The sequence below is a fragment of the Strigops habroptila genome, chromosome 3, assembly GCF_004027225.2.
Source record: "Strigops habroptila isolate Jane chromosome 3, bStrHab1.2.pri, whole genome shotgun sequence".
In the NCBI taxonomy this organism is placed as follows: domain Eukaryota; kingdom Metazoa; phylum Chordata; class Aves; order Psittaciformes; family Psittacidae; genus Strigops; species Strigops habroptila.
The window spans coordinates 41,243,165-41,259,641 of record NC_044279.2 but is presented as its reverse complement, the minus strand read 5'-3'; the positions used below and the strand labels follow the sequence as shown (position 1 = coordinate 41,259,641).

The 16,477-nt window shown below is 38.7% G+C and overlaps 1 protein-coding gene across 8 annotated transcripts in view; it reads right to left on the bottom strand.

Moving 5' to 3' along the window:
- The window catches only part of NAV3 (neuron navigator 3), a 547,425-nt gene that overhangs the window by 64,562 nt on the left and 466,386 nt on the right, over positions 1–16,477 (bottom strand). For all 8 annotated transcript variants that reach the window (XM_030479342.1, XM_030479337.1, XM_030479339.1 and 5 more), the window contains 3 exons: positions 6,510–6,648; positions 2,894–3,170; positions 38–743 (listed from right to left, as the gene is read on the bottom strand). In XM_030479342.1, the coding sequence (XP_030335202.1) occupies positions 38–743; positions 2,894–3,170; positions 6,510–6,648 (1,122 nt within the window). The remainder of the gene's footprint in view (positions 1–37; positions 744–2,893; positions 3,171–6,509; positions 6,649–16,477) is intronic.

Below are 16,477 nucleotides of genomic sequence, written 5' to 3'. Positions count from 1 at the left end.
ATACTGCAACTTCAGGAATTCATACAAAAGCACTAACCTTCGAAAGGTGGGGGAGGCGATATCTGGGTATTTGGATCCCGGCTGCCTAAGTCCCGGTGTGCCAGAGGCGCTTGCTGAAGTTGGGCTGGATTTGGGGGAACTGGACAGCGAGACACTCTCGGAATCAGACACAGCCACTTTCTCTTTTTCCTTGTCTGTCTGGTTGACGGTGACAGGGCTGGACCGCCCGGACCCGATCTTGCTTGGCTCTCGTAGTTTGGTGGCAGCAGCACCTGCAGACTTGCTGCTGACGTTGGAGTCAATGCTGCTGGTGCTGGAGCGGTGGCCACCCCTGCCGGGGATCCCACTGCCACTGGATTTTGATGGGCGAGGCAAGCTTCGATACTGCAGAGTTGTCTTTGAGTTCATGTGCAGGACACCATCATCCTGGTTCTGGGAACCATCTAAGCTTGTTTTCCTCCCTGCGTTGGACTTCCCACCAATGGCTGCAGATTTGGGCATTTTTCCTAAAGTTGCCGACCCACTTGTGATGGTTGCTCCACTTGTGGTGATTATGGAAGAAGATCCCATCCCGGACTTCTTGAATCCAAAGGACCCCGTAGCAGTTGATCTCCCAATGCCAGAGGGAGGCTTTTTTCCTTCATCACCACTGCTTTTTCCTGCATCTGATGGAGAACGCTGAATGGAGGCTCCTTTCAGGGGAGTTTTCACTTTTTCTGAAGCTTTTGCATCATCTGTTTTTCCTAAATGAAAGTATACTTGAAAAGGTCACTTGTGTTTAAGATGTAATGTCTCAATATCTAATTTTAACACTATATGGTTACAATTTCAAAAATGAAAAAATGCACAAATAAAAAACTAACCTAAGAAAACAGACTAGTTTAGTCTATAGTATCCTATCAGCAGTCCGTAGCAGGTATGATACATTACAGGTAAACATTAGGTATTAGAAGCTTAAAATTCTCCTGAGAACTTCCCAGCTAGAGAACACAGGTGTAGAAACTTATCCTGAATGAACTCTAAGGAATTTTACTTCAGGGTGGGTTTGTTTTTTTTTTCCTGTTAATAATATTTCTATGTGTAAGAAATAATATTTGAAATAAAACATGACATGTAATTAACATTTCCAGAGGTATGACATTAATTACGTACGTAGAAATTAGTGATACTTACTGAGTTCTTTAGTTTTCACTAAAGCATTTTTTTAGCTTAAAACTAAGCTTGTTCTGGTTTTAGTTACACAAAAATATCAGGGAGAGATTATATTAAGGTAGTATCTTCTTGATCTATAACTTTATCAGTTACATGAGTTAGTCTTTGTCATATCCTTCATATCCTCTTAAGATTTTTGAGTTTCTGAGAGGCTGCCTTCAGTATTGCACTGACACATACCTATATACCATACATTTTTACATAATGTTATTGTAAAATTCAGAAAGGCTTAATAAGATATTCTCTTCTATCTTAAAAGAAAATACCCTCTTCTCAGTTTACCAATAGACAAAAAAATGCCATTTTTCTTTTATTCTAATCTCTCTTTAAGCATCTTTCATATGCTCTTAATAAGGAACAAACAACAAAGTTTTTAATTCACTCTTCAAGAGATTATGGAAGTTTTGGAAATGGGTGGCCAAATTTCTCCGAAGGAAGCAAACTGTAATAAAGAGCAAATCCCACAAACCAGAACTAAACCCACTCATGTTTTTATCCATGCACATTTTATGCTGCACACACATTCCAAGGTACAGATCAGACTGCCACACAGCAAACACAGACTATCGTTACAAAAAATAAGGTCTCAGATTTGTGTTGCACAGTGGCTGCCTGCTCATCTTCAGCAAAACAGATCTCCAAAACTTAGCTTGGCAAGCAGTAAAGCTTTTACTATCTCATTTTTTTAACTGTGATTACAGAGGTATCATTTCTGTATTCATATGACCACTGTCCATGGCAAAGTTCCTCGGGGATCTTGTAGACCAGAGGCTGACCAATGCCTAGCAGTTCCAAACTGCGTAGAAAAAAAGAAACTCACAAAGGATTTTAATTTATTCTGAGGAGATCTTTGTTAGTTGCCTTCATAACAGGGTGTTAAAGCATGCGTATGCAGGATTTTGTCAGGACATGACAAAGGTCTAGAAAATGTCCTACAAAGAATCAATATTTCCCTAGTAAAATGATGGACTACATGGTCTTAATAATGACATCTTCCACCAACTGTGGATTTTTTGCTTCAAAACTGGATTGCAGAAGTGGTTACTATTTCGAAGAGGCCTTTCAAAATTAGGGAAGAAGTCATTTAGCACTGAAGAAAGATTGTAAAAGGATATTTTTTTTACAAGTTTTTGTCTCTTAACAGTAGACTAGAGAATATATGCAAGTATCTGGAGTGTGACAATTCCGCTTTAGTTCAGAAACACTGATTTTGAGTTCCCTTACTTGAGTGTTAAATATTTTTATCTCAACTTCTAACCTTTGCCCATTTCTATGCATATGTTCAATTGACAAAGGTATGTTTTCTAAAGGACAAAGATAAGGCATAAATGAGTCCAAAAATACTCAATTCCTTAGTAGAAGTTAACATACTCAAATGATAGTAAAATAAAATGTAATCACAGTTTTTGTTATGGATATATTCATGTATTATTAGTAAATTATTAGTATGCAGTGTAGCAAACTAACAGTTGTAGAGATGAACAAGTTAGTGTATTATTACAATCTTGGCTTGCAGCCATGTATGAAAAGAACTAACAATATGCTTACAGTTCCTCATGTCTGTCACACATTTATAACAGCCATTTTTAGCCCACTAAAGAGTCTTGACTGCTTATAGATAAATTCTAAGCATAAAGCCTTAATTTTCAATGCTGTAATCTGAACTACAGAAGTTTCCTACCCGGCGTCTTGAGCGCACTTGTTCCTGCTTTTTGCCTGGACTGAGTTGTTCCTACTTGTGCAGTCATGCCTCTCCTCCAGGATCCGGTCTGTGAAACAGAGAGAGGTGCTTTCTGCCCCCCCTTCTCTGACTCTTCAGACAGCCCCGAGGGAAGACCTTTCCACTTGCCACTGCTGTCTACGCTGCTGTCAAAGTCTTCCTCAGGTTTCTTCAGTTCTTCAGTGCTGCCCCAAGTTTCGCTGTCTGTAACTGAGCGCTTCTCTGAGTCTGTCTTCAGCTACAAGAGATTGACACAAGCAATGGTCAATCTTAGCATCTTCAGTATATGCTGATTTGTTAAATCACAGGAGAAGAGAAGAATAAGCATATCGTATCTGTAGCAAGGGCCATGGAAAATTCCCTTCTAAAGCATTAGTATCCTGATCCCAAAAGTTTAAAACCATTTCCATTCGTGAAAGACGTTTTTCTTTTTTCTTTTATTTTCAAAATATTGCAACTCGTTCCTTCATAGATAAACCATAACAAAGTGAAGGATAATATACTCTGATCATCAGTGGTAATACCCTATTGTTCCTCAGCTCCCTCCAAATTTCAGAAATGAATCACTGCACTGAGACATTTTACTGAAAACTTGAACGAGGGAGTTTCTAAATATACTATTAAAATCACCTCAGTCTGGTTTCTTGCCTTTTCCCACCTAAGCCTTCCACTGATCAAATCAGGAATATTGCTCCAGCAGCATTGAGTATGTTGTGCCACCAGCAAGCAAGGAAAATGCCTGCAGCAAAATTACCAGTACTACAGCTGATGGCTTTTGTACTGGTTCGTTTCCACTGCAATGAATTGTTTCCAACAAGAAACAGTCTAGCTATATTAACTAGCAGAGCAGCCAGAAGAGAGGCTTATGCAAGAACTATTCACCAGTGGGTTGAAGGTAACTAGCGGGGTCATGCTTGCTCTGAAACTCAGACCCATGTGGAAGATGTCCCAGTGAGGACCTAACACCCCTGTGGCATCTGCTTTCCCTGGGGTGTGCTGATAAGGATGTGTTGCAAGGAGCAGTCCAACAAGGCAGACAATGTAGAAGCTGTGAAAGTGGCTAAATAGGAATGTCGAAGACTGACCCTACCCTCTGTATTTGACAAGACTTGCACTCTTTGTGCTGACAGGCTGCTTGTTGTCACCCTTCCTCCTGTGTTTTCCTGCAGCCTCCTGACCTCACCCTCAAGCCTTATTTGCACATCATCATCATACCAGTCCTGCTTACCTCTCTCCCTCATTAACAGCAAGAAAAGTGGTGCTGCTCCTGGGTATCCCCATAGCCTTATCCCCATACAGCCAAACTAAGCAGGCCTGCAAACTGGATCACATTCAGGGAAGGGCTATTTATTATTCTGGGTTGTAACAACTCCTTCTCCATAGAGCCCTCTGGCTGTTTCCTAAGCACTGCTGTCATAAGTAGGATTAATACTGATTAGACGACCAACAGAATAATCAGTTGCTGTTTACATATTTGCCATTTGAGGCATACGAAATGCAAAAGCTCTCTGCACTTCTGTAATTTCATATGGTCTTTGAAGACATTAACACAGATTTTGGGTAAGGACTGATGAGAAAAGAGCTTACATCTACATCTACACAAATATTGCAGGGTCCTTCAAAAGAGAGTTTTTAGTGATGTTGTTACAACATGTGTAATGCTCCCAGAACTTTACTCATAAATGGTTATAAATGCATAGCTATACATTTTTAAAGTAAACTGCATAATTTCCAAGAAATTACAAGTATACTACTTTCTAAAAGGCTCTCTTCACCATTATGGGATCCAAAAACCAATGTTAATCCTCTTTTAATAAGAAGACAACAATAAAATATGCAATTTCTGCTTCAGGCTATTGCCAGCTTGCACTGCTCCAATCACTCAAAAAGCCTGCAAAAGGGATCTCTGAGTTGCATAAGTATGTCTTACACCCGGAGAACAGCTGGCAAAATACTTATATATTCTGTTCATCTCAGCTTCTGACTGAGATTGCAGGCTAGCATGAAGTACAGTGCGTTCTTATTAATCTGCCTGGAAAAGGCAGGCCTGATAAAGGTCTGTTCTTAGCCTTCATAACATAAAGCAACTCTGGCAGGAAAGCAACATTTGAACATGTGCTGCATCTCTCTCTATCACTGAACAATTTGCAAATAATATCTGGTTGAGCCACTGGAACATGAGATCACTCAAATGAAAAGCCTGCAAAGAGTTAAATAGTCAGCCTGAGATCTCCCAATCATGATGATGATGATGCAGTGGAACAAGTAAGCAGGCCATTGCTATTGATGTGAAAGGGAAGCAGCTGATCTCCAGTTAGCAACCATGGGAGACCCTGATGGGGTAGGAAAGACAATGGTAAGGGCTGAAGAGTGCTTGCACCTGTGTGAATAACTTTGCATCAGCACAATGTTGGTCTGAAATCTGCCCTGGTGAAGATTAAAGAAATCTTAATTCCCAAAGTAACTCTATTTCCCTATTGTCTAGGGGAAATGACAAATACGTGTTTTTCTCCTGTTGACAAAGTCTGCCACAACGTACATCTACAAAACAGATCTCCGAATTTCAGGCACTAGCTGCCTGCAGGAGTCTAAATGGAATTAGGAGTGTCAGTCTTGTGTCCTGAACACTTGACATGAAATCACTTGAGGCAACAACTCTTCCCCTATGGTGAGTGTTAAGTCTTGAAGTTCCCTGCTTGTAAACAGGAGATGACATGGAAGAGAATACTTTTCTATAGGGACTAACTCTTCTGTTTTTCTTTCTTGGGGGGGGACCTGAGTCCTACGAGCATTCTGTATTGTGTTTTTCATGAATTGCAATTTTGAGGGAAGCTGGGAAGAAATACTGGGATACCTGACACAAGGGTTTTATAAATATGTGTGTGTGTGTATATATATATACATACAGACACATGTATATCTGTATTACATATATAGCTTGTGGCTGTATGCTGCTCAGAACCCTATTTTGACTCTATGCATTGCCACCTTGTGGATCTCTGGGACACTTTCATTCCTGGACCTAACTGGGGAGAAGAGAAGCTTTGCCACCAGTGGGCTCCTTCCTTCAGCCTCTTTTCTCCCAGTGGAGAGAACAGAGAATGGACAGTACAGCCTATGTCCTTCTTCCCTGACATGCATCAGCTCATGAAAGACAAAAACTATTTTATTTTAAATTGCGCTATCTGTTGAAAGAGATACTCCAAATGGGATGAAGGGAGTAGAAATCCACCCATCATGGATCCAGTCAGATTGTGGTTTTTTGTATTGGGTGCAGCAGGGCTGGGGCCTTCCTGGGGCTGGGAGTAGTGGGGGCTGCCCTGGGGCAGGCAGAGCAGGGTCTTGACAGCTGTCACCTTCAGCAGTGGTACATGCTCTGAGAGCAGGGCATCTGAGGTGTCAGCGCACAGGTCAGGGTTGGGTCAGTGGGATCCACGGGCTTCTTGCACACAAGAATAATAGAGGAGTTTGTGCAATGTTAGTATTTCATTTGTTTCAGAAGCATTGATACTATATGTTTTTGTTATCCTGCATGCTTGCAGGGTGTTGCAAGAAAAGGCAATGAAAAACTACTCACCTGGGCATGAGTGTTTTTTCTTGAAGAGGCAGTTATATTGGAATAAGAGCTGACAGATGAGGTGGTATTCAAATCATCTGTGCTGAGGTTGTCAAGAGTGTCACTGAGGCCACTACTAACTGAGCTGCTGTCATCCCAGCTGCAGAGAAAGGAGCACATCTACTTTACATACTGTGTCTTGACAGGCAGAAAGCATCTCAAAATCAATAGATGCGATTACTTATTCTTCTAAGAGGTTTACCAGAAAATTTTCAGTACTATTTCCTAATGTGCAATGAATATTAGTTTTCAGACTTTTTAATTAATTATTCACTCATTGTCAAGTGGCTGCTAGCTCAATTAATGAAAGACCCAGGTGCCTTTTAAAAAATTAACATCATCTCTAAGTGTAACTTATTAAAACAGGTTGTTTCATGCTTCATTGCAATCACATTCAGTACACTGACAGGGAAATCCATTAAACCTACCTGGTGTTGCTAGCCAAAGCAGTATCAATAGCTTGGAGACACCTGATGGATTTCCAGGCTACAGAAAAATAAAAGGACTATCTCTTCTGCAGCCTAATCAACTGTCAGCAGGAAGTCAGTATTTCTGAAAGTTTTATTTTCTTGTCTTCAGCCTTTGTCTAGTGCGTGCAAGGTCATCAAAATAGGATTCCCTGACAATACAGTTACCAGAGCTGACAGAGAACACGTTATACATATCTCAAAAAGCACCCGCTGTCAACTCTTCTGCTCTGGGAGGCCAAGGCAGAGGATGTAAATGAGAGAAAGGCTACTTTTATACAAATGTCATTTACCTACTCTCACAAAAGCCTTGCTTTTGCATGGAAGGGAAACTGATCTGTGTTTCTCAGACCATTCTCTACACAAGTGCTTTTCCATGGTGTTACCTTATGACTCTTAGCTTATTGCCATATACAGCAGTATACTCCCAGTTTTGCTGCATCTCCACCTGTCAATCTTGTTTTGGATTATTCCCAGGCCACAGAGTTCCAAAAACATTCATCTTATCACTTGCACTAGGATTCATCTCCTATAGTTTTAGCTATATAACGGTTAGGTATCTCATTTAACTATCTATTTAGGTGCCCTCTCTAACCAGCACAAAGCAGCAGCAAATTCATCCTGGCTTAAAATGTCTCATGTTTGTGGGATGAACTGTCCACTGAAGGTGCCTTATAAAAGACATAATCTTTCCCACTCCTTGAGAGGAAAAGGATAATAAAGCCTGTTCTAGACACATAACTTCTGGAGAGGCAAAGCTAGGTGACATGTTTATTCATGCTGGTAAAGTTCAAAACATAAGAGAGAGTACTTAATATCCTTGTTTTTCTATAGCCTACATCATGAGCCACCTTTTACAAAAACCCTAAAATTCAATCCCACAGCTAAGCTAAAGCTCAATACTGTTGCTACCAGTCATTCAGAGCAAACAAGGAAAATATCTGTGAATCCTTAATTTACACGTGGTGATTTGGGAGATTAAATTCATTTGTCCACTTCTTCAGGGAAGGGTCTAGAAAGCCATAAGGGCAGTGACAGTGAACTGCATGGTACAAAATGTGTGCTGATGCACCAGAAAGTTCAGTGCACTTGTATCATAGCAACTGCAGCAAGCATTACCTTCATTTTGTGAAAGGTAGAAAATCACATTAGTAAGCCAGCTCGGTGACAAGATAAACATATTTCAGAGGACAAGAGTTTATTACAGTGCTGCACTTTCCACCACTGGGTACAATGACACAAATAGATATGTCATCTGCTACATTTCCAGGTAATACACACGAGTGATATAATAATAAAATTTAATGTCTAAGCAATTATATTATCATACCTTAGAGGCTGCCCACAGATATCTAAGAACCACCTCTGAAGCACTTGTCATTTATACTTCCTGTGTTTTTCACTATCTATCTAACGTGATATGGCATTTCATTGATGCTAAAAGCCATTATTCAAATGCTATGTACCACATGACAATATACCTTGTATAACAGTGTTAAGACTGAGAACCTTAAAGATGGATAAAAATGTAAATAATATTAAATGTGGTTAAATTTCAGAAAAGATAATATGAAAGATACTTAAAAGATAATTGAAAGATACTTAAGAAAAAAAACAACCAAAAAATAAAACCCAAAACCATAAACCAGATGGAAAATGAGATATATTTGGTACTTTTACTAGCAACACGAACTTTTTATGTATGACATTCATGTCATTTAATACTTGACAATTAGTTGTTTGAGTCTACCCTAAGACCCTGGAAACCAAGATCAAGGTTTAATTCTGTTTCTTCATGTTTTTTTGTTATTTGATTCTGTTTTAATTTCTGGTACTTCATTTTATTCTCATTTTTCTCTGTAAGAAGATTCACATTTTCTAAATTCTGAAATAGGTCATCTGATTAACAAAATATAAACATGTTCTCTACAGCTGAAGTTTTCAGGCAAAAATGACTATGATCATGTTTCCTTTCTATTATGGCTTCTCTGTATTGTTTCACAGACACCACACCTCACTCACCAGTGGATTATTAGTGGGTTCTGGGAACACTCATGGCTGTCTTGGAAGATATATAGATAAGATTATTTTGACATGTCCACTAACTGACCTTTCAGAGACATCACTATATTTACCTGGATTTTTTTTTTTTTATGATAGTTGCTTAAGTTGTTTTCTGAATTTGGGGGCTTTCATACCCCCAAATTTCTGCTGATATTCAGTACACCTGTAAAAACTCAGGAATATCCAAACCCTCTTTCTTTCCTGTATGGCATTTTTCTAAGGACTTTTAGAGAAACTGATTCCTACTTGAACCAATCCTTTGTATCGTCCTTTGAAAATACATTGTAAAAATGGAAAACTCCAATAAAACTGACAGTATCAGCCAGCTTTTGGCATGAAGATAGATTTTAGAGCACTGTCCAGGATTGTTTTAACTTCTTGCCCACCTTTCCAGCCCTCTTTCCCCATGTCTAGATAGCATAGTTGGTATCAGATGAGTTAATATATATTTTGGGTAATGAAGATGCCTTATTTATAATTGGAAAAAATTATTGATGATTCATATTCATTTGTCCTTTAAACCAGCAAATGGATGATGAACAAATCTGGTAAAATTAAATATGCATCGCCTTGAGATTGAAAACCCATTCTTGGGAGTCTGTGGCAAATTCCCACTGTAGTTTTTCTTCTTGTTCCTCCTGCCCCTCACCAAAACAATATTCATTGTCAAACTGTACCTAGGGGACCTAATATAGGCTTTTAATACACTGGCTAAGATTCATCTCTCATTTTCACTTTATCTTTCATTTATCTTGCCTCCTACAGAGTTTATGACAGGTCAGGTTAGTACTGCTGCTTATTAATGCCTGACACCACTTCGCTTTTTAAAAACACATTTTAGCTACTTATAACTTTGGAGAAATCTGCTTTTTTTTATTGTTGGGTGCCAGCCTCAGGTCAATTTCTTGAAAAGAAAATTATAGCAAATGCAGATCAGCTATCTGGGAGACTGAGGCTAAGAGAAAAATGCCTTGTTTTGACAAGTTCTGGCAAGCTTTCCTTTGAGAAACCCCTGGATCCTAAGAAGAACTGGAGAAGGACCTTGAAACTCAGCAAGTCATAATCTTCACATTAAGGATGTGCATTTTGCTGTTTCTAAGAGAAATCTTCTGAAATACGGATGACTCACAAAAATCTCTTCAAAATCACTGTGTGCATATGCTTGATAGATTTTTTTCAGCTAACTGGCCAAAGGGTCCTCCCTACCCAGCAGCTCAGCTCAGCTCAGCTGGCTGAGTGTTGCCTAGTTCTGGGTTCAAATCAGCAAAGAGAGAGCAAGCACACAGCCCAGCAGTCACTGCTCTCATTGTGAATGTACTTAACAACACATTTTTTGATAACACAACCACATACTATTTTTTCCCTAGAAACACTTCATTAATTTATAGCTTGTATGAGGTCAGTTCTAGGGGTGAATCTGAATTTTACATTAAAGCAAGCTGCCTTCTGTCATTTTTCAAAGAAATTGAAAGACTTCTGTAACAAAAGGGACTATGTGAAGCACAATTGAAGCCCCTGGTGTACCAGACTCCCCACAACCTGCAGGATATTAGGTGACTGCTTTAACCAACATTTTTAATATGCTGGACAGCAATACAGAGCTTCTAATTTTCTTTAGAGCTTAGAATCTGACTTGCAAAGATGTAACTCATGCAAATATATGCTTTGAATCTATAGTTTGCTGCAGGAGTATCTTAAAATTTAGGTTACTAGCAACTCAAACTGTATGTCAAAAAAATCAGCTTTTTTTTGGCCTTACTATTGCTGTTCCTCAGCTTTCCATCTGTAAAATGGGCACAATACATACACAAATGAGTTTGAAATCACAATCTCTGCTGTGCATATTCGATATTCAGACATTGCACTAAAAAGCACCTTAAAAGTACCCCTTTCTCTTTAGAAAAATGTTCAAATGACATATGATAAATAAAATAAGGGGCTGCACATGATAAATAACAAGAAATACACAAAATGTGAAATAACTACTTTAAAACTGAACACCCTCAATCTAAACTTTATATAAAATAAGGACTTTAGAGATTGGGAGATGCTGCTGACCAAACTATGGTTGCCTAAAAATGTATGTGCACAAGAAATCTGAATTAAGGTTACACTGAGTGCTTTTACAACGTCATTGAGTTCACACAGCACGAGTAACATTCAGCTTTATCAACTTTATAATTCTGATAATTATTCCATCACTTCAGTCATACACGGGGCTGAATCTGAGCAGGGAAGCTGTACTGCAGTAGGAATGTCCCTTCTCCTTGGGGGTTAGAAAAAGTGTGCCCAACCAAGTGACAGACGCTGAGGGGCTTCCCCCCCATCCCCTGGTTAGATTTATGGCCACTGCATTACAACCTTTATCCAGAAACATACCTCATGCTCTTTCAGTTTGCCCAGGCTCTTTGCAGTAATGTTACCAATATTCTTTCCTGCTTAGATCTGCATTTTAATTTGATGCATGCATGTGCCTATGAGATTATTTGCACTATCTGAAACTCACTCTCTAATTCTAGCCTGCATCTTTCAAATCTGAACAGTTCTTGCTCATTTTGAAGCAAGAAATGAAACTTCTACTGGAGAAGACCTTCACATTGTCTCTAATTGATGAAAGTGCTGAAAGTGAATATTGTACACATCCCGATGCTTCATAAATTGCTCCAAATGCTTCACGCAAAGTTCCAACTCCTTGATCTCATCAAATACTTACGAAGTTGAGGAATCCATAACTTGCCATCTATACAGTTGGTTAGGCTTCACTATTACTCTCTGTCTCGCTTTCATTAGTGTGCGTTAGTACTGAAAAGATCTCTCCATAATAATCCTCTCATTGACCTTTCTATCACATAGTTGTTCTAGAAATAGCAAGGTGTCTGAAGTCAAAACACTCGGTGCTTAACATCAGTATGTAGAACTGAACAAAGATTATAAACATATTCCCACAAGTATTCCCTCAAATGGAAAGATAAATCACACTCAGCTGTGCTCATTACACTTCTGTGTTTGCTTTCCGCAAGTATTTGGGGTTTTTTTTTTTTTTTGCTTGAAAATAATCAAATTCTGAGTTCACATGCTGAAATATATGGGCCAAATGAGGAATATTTGTATGGGATAAGACATTATTTCACACAGCAGGTAGGCAAGCAACAGAGCTCTAGGCCAAAGATTCAATGAAACAGGCCAGATAATGTTGGATCATACTAAATATACTTGAACATACTAAATACTTGATCATAATAAAGACCTGAAGAAATATGCAACAAATTTTTCTAGGTGTTTTGTGTGATGGCTAAAAATACAAAATGCACTGCACTGGGAGAGCAACAAATCCTGAAAGTACATGACAAGAGGAAATGGTACTAACAATCTGTGTTAGCTCCATGAATACCTAAAATATTCTGCTTTCACAGTACTTGTTTCAAAGCAGTGTCTAGTTGCAGACAAGACATGGCGGAGCACCCAACCACAATGATTGTTCCTTCCACCCTTCCTGTTGCTATTTTTAGCATTTTCCTACAAGCCCTTAAACTTGCCATCTCAGTAAAGTCCACCATAATGATAAGCTGGGTCAATGCCTGGAATTTATTTCAACAATTAGCATACTTCATTAATTTATTTTTGAGAGTGACTCCAGCTAAAGTAGCCTAAGTATGCAAATAAAGACGCTTTTCACAAGCAGTTCATCAGACACATGAAGATAGCAAGACTCCACTTAACGTTCTATACAGTCTGCTGAAAAAGTATGGTTCCTTCAGTGCATCCAGCCCTTGGCATAATCTGAGAAGTTGCTGGCATTTTTTTTTCTGTGGCTCATTACCCATTTTGGAGAGCAGAAGCAGGAACTACAGCTTGGAGAATACAGCTCTAGAAAACAAAATTAAAACCTTTCCTCTTAAACCATTCATTTCATCAAAATAACTGTTCTATCTAGGGAGGTTTGTAACTCTGAATGAAAAATAGCACTTTATTTGTCACATGCTTTGTAGTGCACATGCAGGGCGTTAGATCACAGTAGTAGACCTACAATCCTCGTGTGTCTTGCTTAGGAACAAGAAATCCTTAGTCACATTCTTGTTAATGCCAGTGGCACATATGTATCCCCAGGGACTTGTGTATGGATTTGGGATTCAGGGAATCTGAAGAACACATTTAGCAAAACAACCTTTACTTGCTTTTTATAACAACGCTGAGCTTCTAAACTTTTCTAAATCGTTCATTACCATAGCGGCTACATACAGGGCAGTGCCCGCATGTGTTTCTGATGCTGGGGAAAATGGTCTTAGAGATAAAATAAGATAACCAAGATCATGACAAAAGACAGGGCTACATAACATACAGGCCTAAACAGAAACTTGATTCATGAGTGTGTGTTTGAAGATCTACAAATCCATACTAAGATCAGATCAAAGATGAGCAGTGAGATGTTATCCCTTTCTATGGCTGCACACAGCTGGCTGGTTTATGTCAATGACTTCTCAGATGATGCAGGTCTCCACATCCCTCTCTCAGAATCCCTGGATGTCTGTATGCAATTGTTCATAGAAATAGTAAATGTATGAGAAACACAAGTTATGATTAGTATAGCCTCCTTCCACATTTGCCAAATAACATGCTGGTACACTAGTCTACTGCAGTGGCTAGGACTGGGACATCCTCAGTTATACTGGACAGTTACTTAATTTAGCCAATAGTGCCCTAAAAAATCAAAATCTCCAAATTTAGCCACCTGTGAACTGAGCGGCTACCTGGAGTGTCAGACAATTCATGTCACTAATGTGCAAGACATCTATACTGAGTTAGGAAATTGAAGGTTGGCATTTAAGCCATTAGTCAACAAAGAACAAGCAGGAAAGACTGGAGAGAGATCAGAGAGGTAGAGGACCCAAACTAGACGCCCACAGTGGAAAGCTTGAACTTAGTACACCTTTCTTTGCTCATACAAGCCCTGCAAGAGGAAGATAGAACTCATTGACCATCAGTCTGTGCTTAAGGTAGTCCCACACACATAAAATCCATAAAACAGTGAATGCAATACACAAATCAGCCTCCACAACACACTCCGTGGAGGTGGATGTTGCTTCTCTACAGCACACAGTAAAGTGCATATTAAGATACAGTCCAGCCTGCTACCATCCTCTCTGACACCCATACTTCAGGACATGTTTCAGGAGAGTAAGGCAGGATTCAGCCTAAAATAAAGACTTTACAGCTACCCCCCCCCCCAATTGACTTTTGAGAACAGAAATGATCTCTTACCTCATTAAGAAGAAAAGATAAGAAAATAATTGGACTGTTGTTACTCAAAGGAACTTCTCACTAGACAATCTCATGATTGCCAGCCAATATATCAGCTGGCATTCTCCTTCAAAGTTCAATTCATCATGAATTAATCCATCCTAAATCTTTTCCTGTGAGCTCAGCTGCTTACTATTCATAAAACAGCTACACTGACCCTTCACAGACAGATTCAAGATGGCACAGAGTTCATAAAATCAATACTTCATTTTAATCCACAGACTGTGAGAGCCAAAGCCCAGGCTGTGCATCAAACCAGAAACTTGCAGGCCCTATGAATTTCATTATAGCTATCTATCCTCATAGCTAAATGAAAACATAGCCAGTTGGACTCATACTTCACCACCTTTTCCTCAGCAAGTGTAATATATTATCTGTCATACCCAAACAAGGCAACCACTGAAGTGTCAATCCTGAGTTACTTTGAGGTCATGGACAGAAAATCATGCCATGTGCATTTCAAAATGCATGCATTCAGCATATTCTAAGGAAAACTGTTTACAATTATAAAGAATAAATGCATCTGCTTTCATGCAGTATCACGTTGGGAGGATTTTTTTATTTCATGTTTGAAATTTTTTTTGTAAGAAGATTCAATTAGAAAATAATACCTTACTACAGAAATTACTTCTAGCCCAAGAGCACAATTAGAGCAAAATGCATTTTTGCAAGGTCACTGTATTTCCATATTTCTTCTTCCAAGCATTTAATAAGTGCTTTAAGAAATAATTTGGGTTTAGGGCCTGCAGGAAAAAAAAATAATTGATGGAAGATTTACATTTCTTGTGATAATTATACATACCTTGCAAAACCTGCATACCCACACCTTAGGATCTGAGTAAGCCTTTGCCAGAACCCTTTCAGGTTTCCGCTTATTTCTGAATAGAACGCTTAATCTGACATAATAGGGACAGCAGAAAGTCATTAACTATCTCTAAATTCGTAACAGAGCGTATCAACAATCAGAAGAAGGGACTTTGCAAAATGGAATTTGCGCAAGTGTTACTTGAATAAAATAATAAATATCCAACTAGAAAGATCTTTTATTTCTGGAATGTACAGTTCTTTTGTATGAGGCAGATAAACAGCATTCATTTTTAATTACATTTTGAACAGTCTGTGGAAAATAGTAATATATGGGCTGAAGCAAGATGTAAGGAAGTAGTCCCATCAGGAACTGTTGACAATATTGTAACAAACCAAGGAAGAAAAGCTTTTGATGGAATTATCTTCCCGGTGCTGTTTGTTATGTTTTTAATACACTGTTTGGATCCAAAAGATGTTTAAATTTTTCAAATGCAGATTCAGACAAGTTAATTAACATCAGTTGAATGGACATAAATAAACAAATTACAGTGCCTATACAGTTCTTCAGAAGACAAAAACGCAATATAAAACTCTATTCCTTGTTACCTTATCACTTTAAGAAGTAAAAATGTCATTCTTCACTTTGTATATGGTCATTCACATCCCCAAAAGTGCAGAAAGAAATGAGATCCCAGAAGCATAAAGAAACATCTCATGAGATCCACCTTTGTATTTGAAGGAAAATCATACAGAAACCAGCACCTTAAACACCCTGGGATAAGCAGAATTTGCCATTTACCTTTGCAAACTGCCGGTCAAGAGCTTCGGCTGGAAGGAGGTACTGAAAAATCAAAGCACTTTACTCAACTTTGTCTTTCTGACTAAGTTGAGTAACGAAGTATATGAAGAAACCAAACATCTTCCAGATAATTGTTCAGATGAGATCTCTTCTCAGTAGTTATTTGCCTGATGTCAAAGTTGTGATTAATTGGTAATCTCTTCTGCTGTGCATGGCCTCTCAAGCTTTAAGAATATTTATTGTTAGAACTCTCTACCCTATTTTGGCTTATGTGCAGAAACTAGGATTTATTTTTCCTGCTTGTAACTGATGAAATACAATCTGAAGGAAAAAAGTGTATACAACCGTGCTAGCAGAATGATGAGAAGTAAATATCTGTTCATTCTGGTCATGATACTCATCCTACAAATCTCCATGAAATAGCACGACTTAAACCCAGTGCTTTTATGCAGCTTTACTCTTGGGAGTAAAGCAAGGTTGGTTTTGGTTTGTGA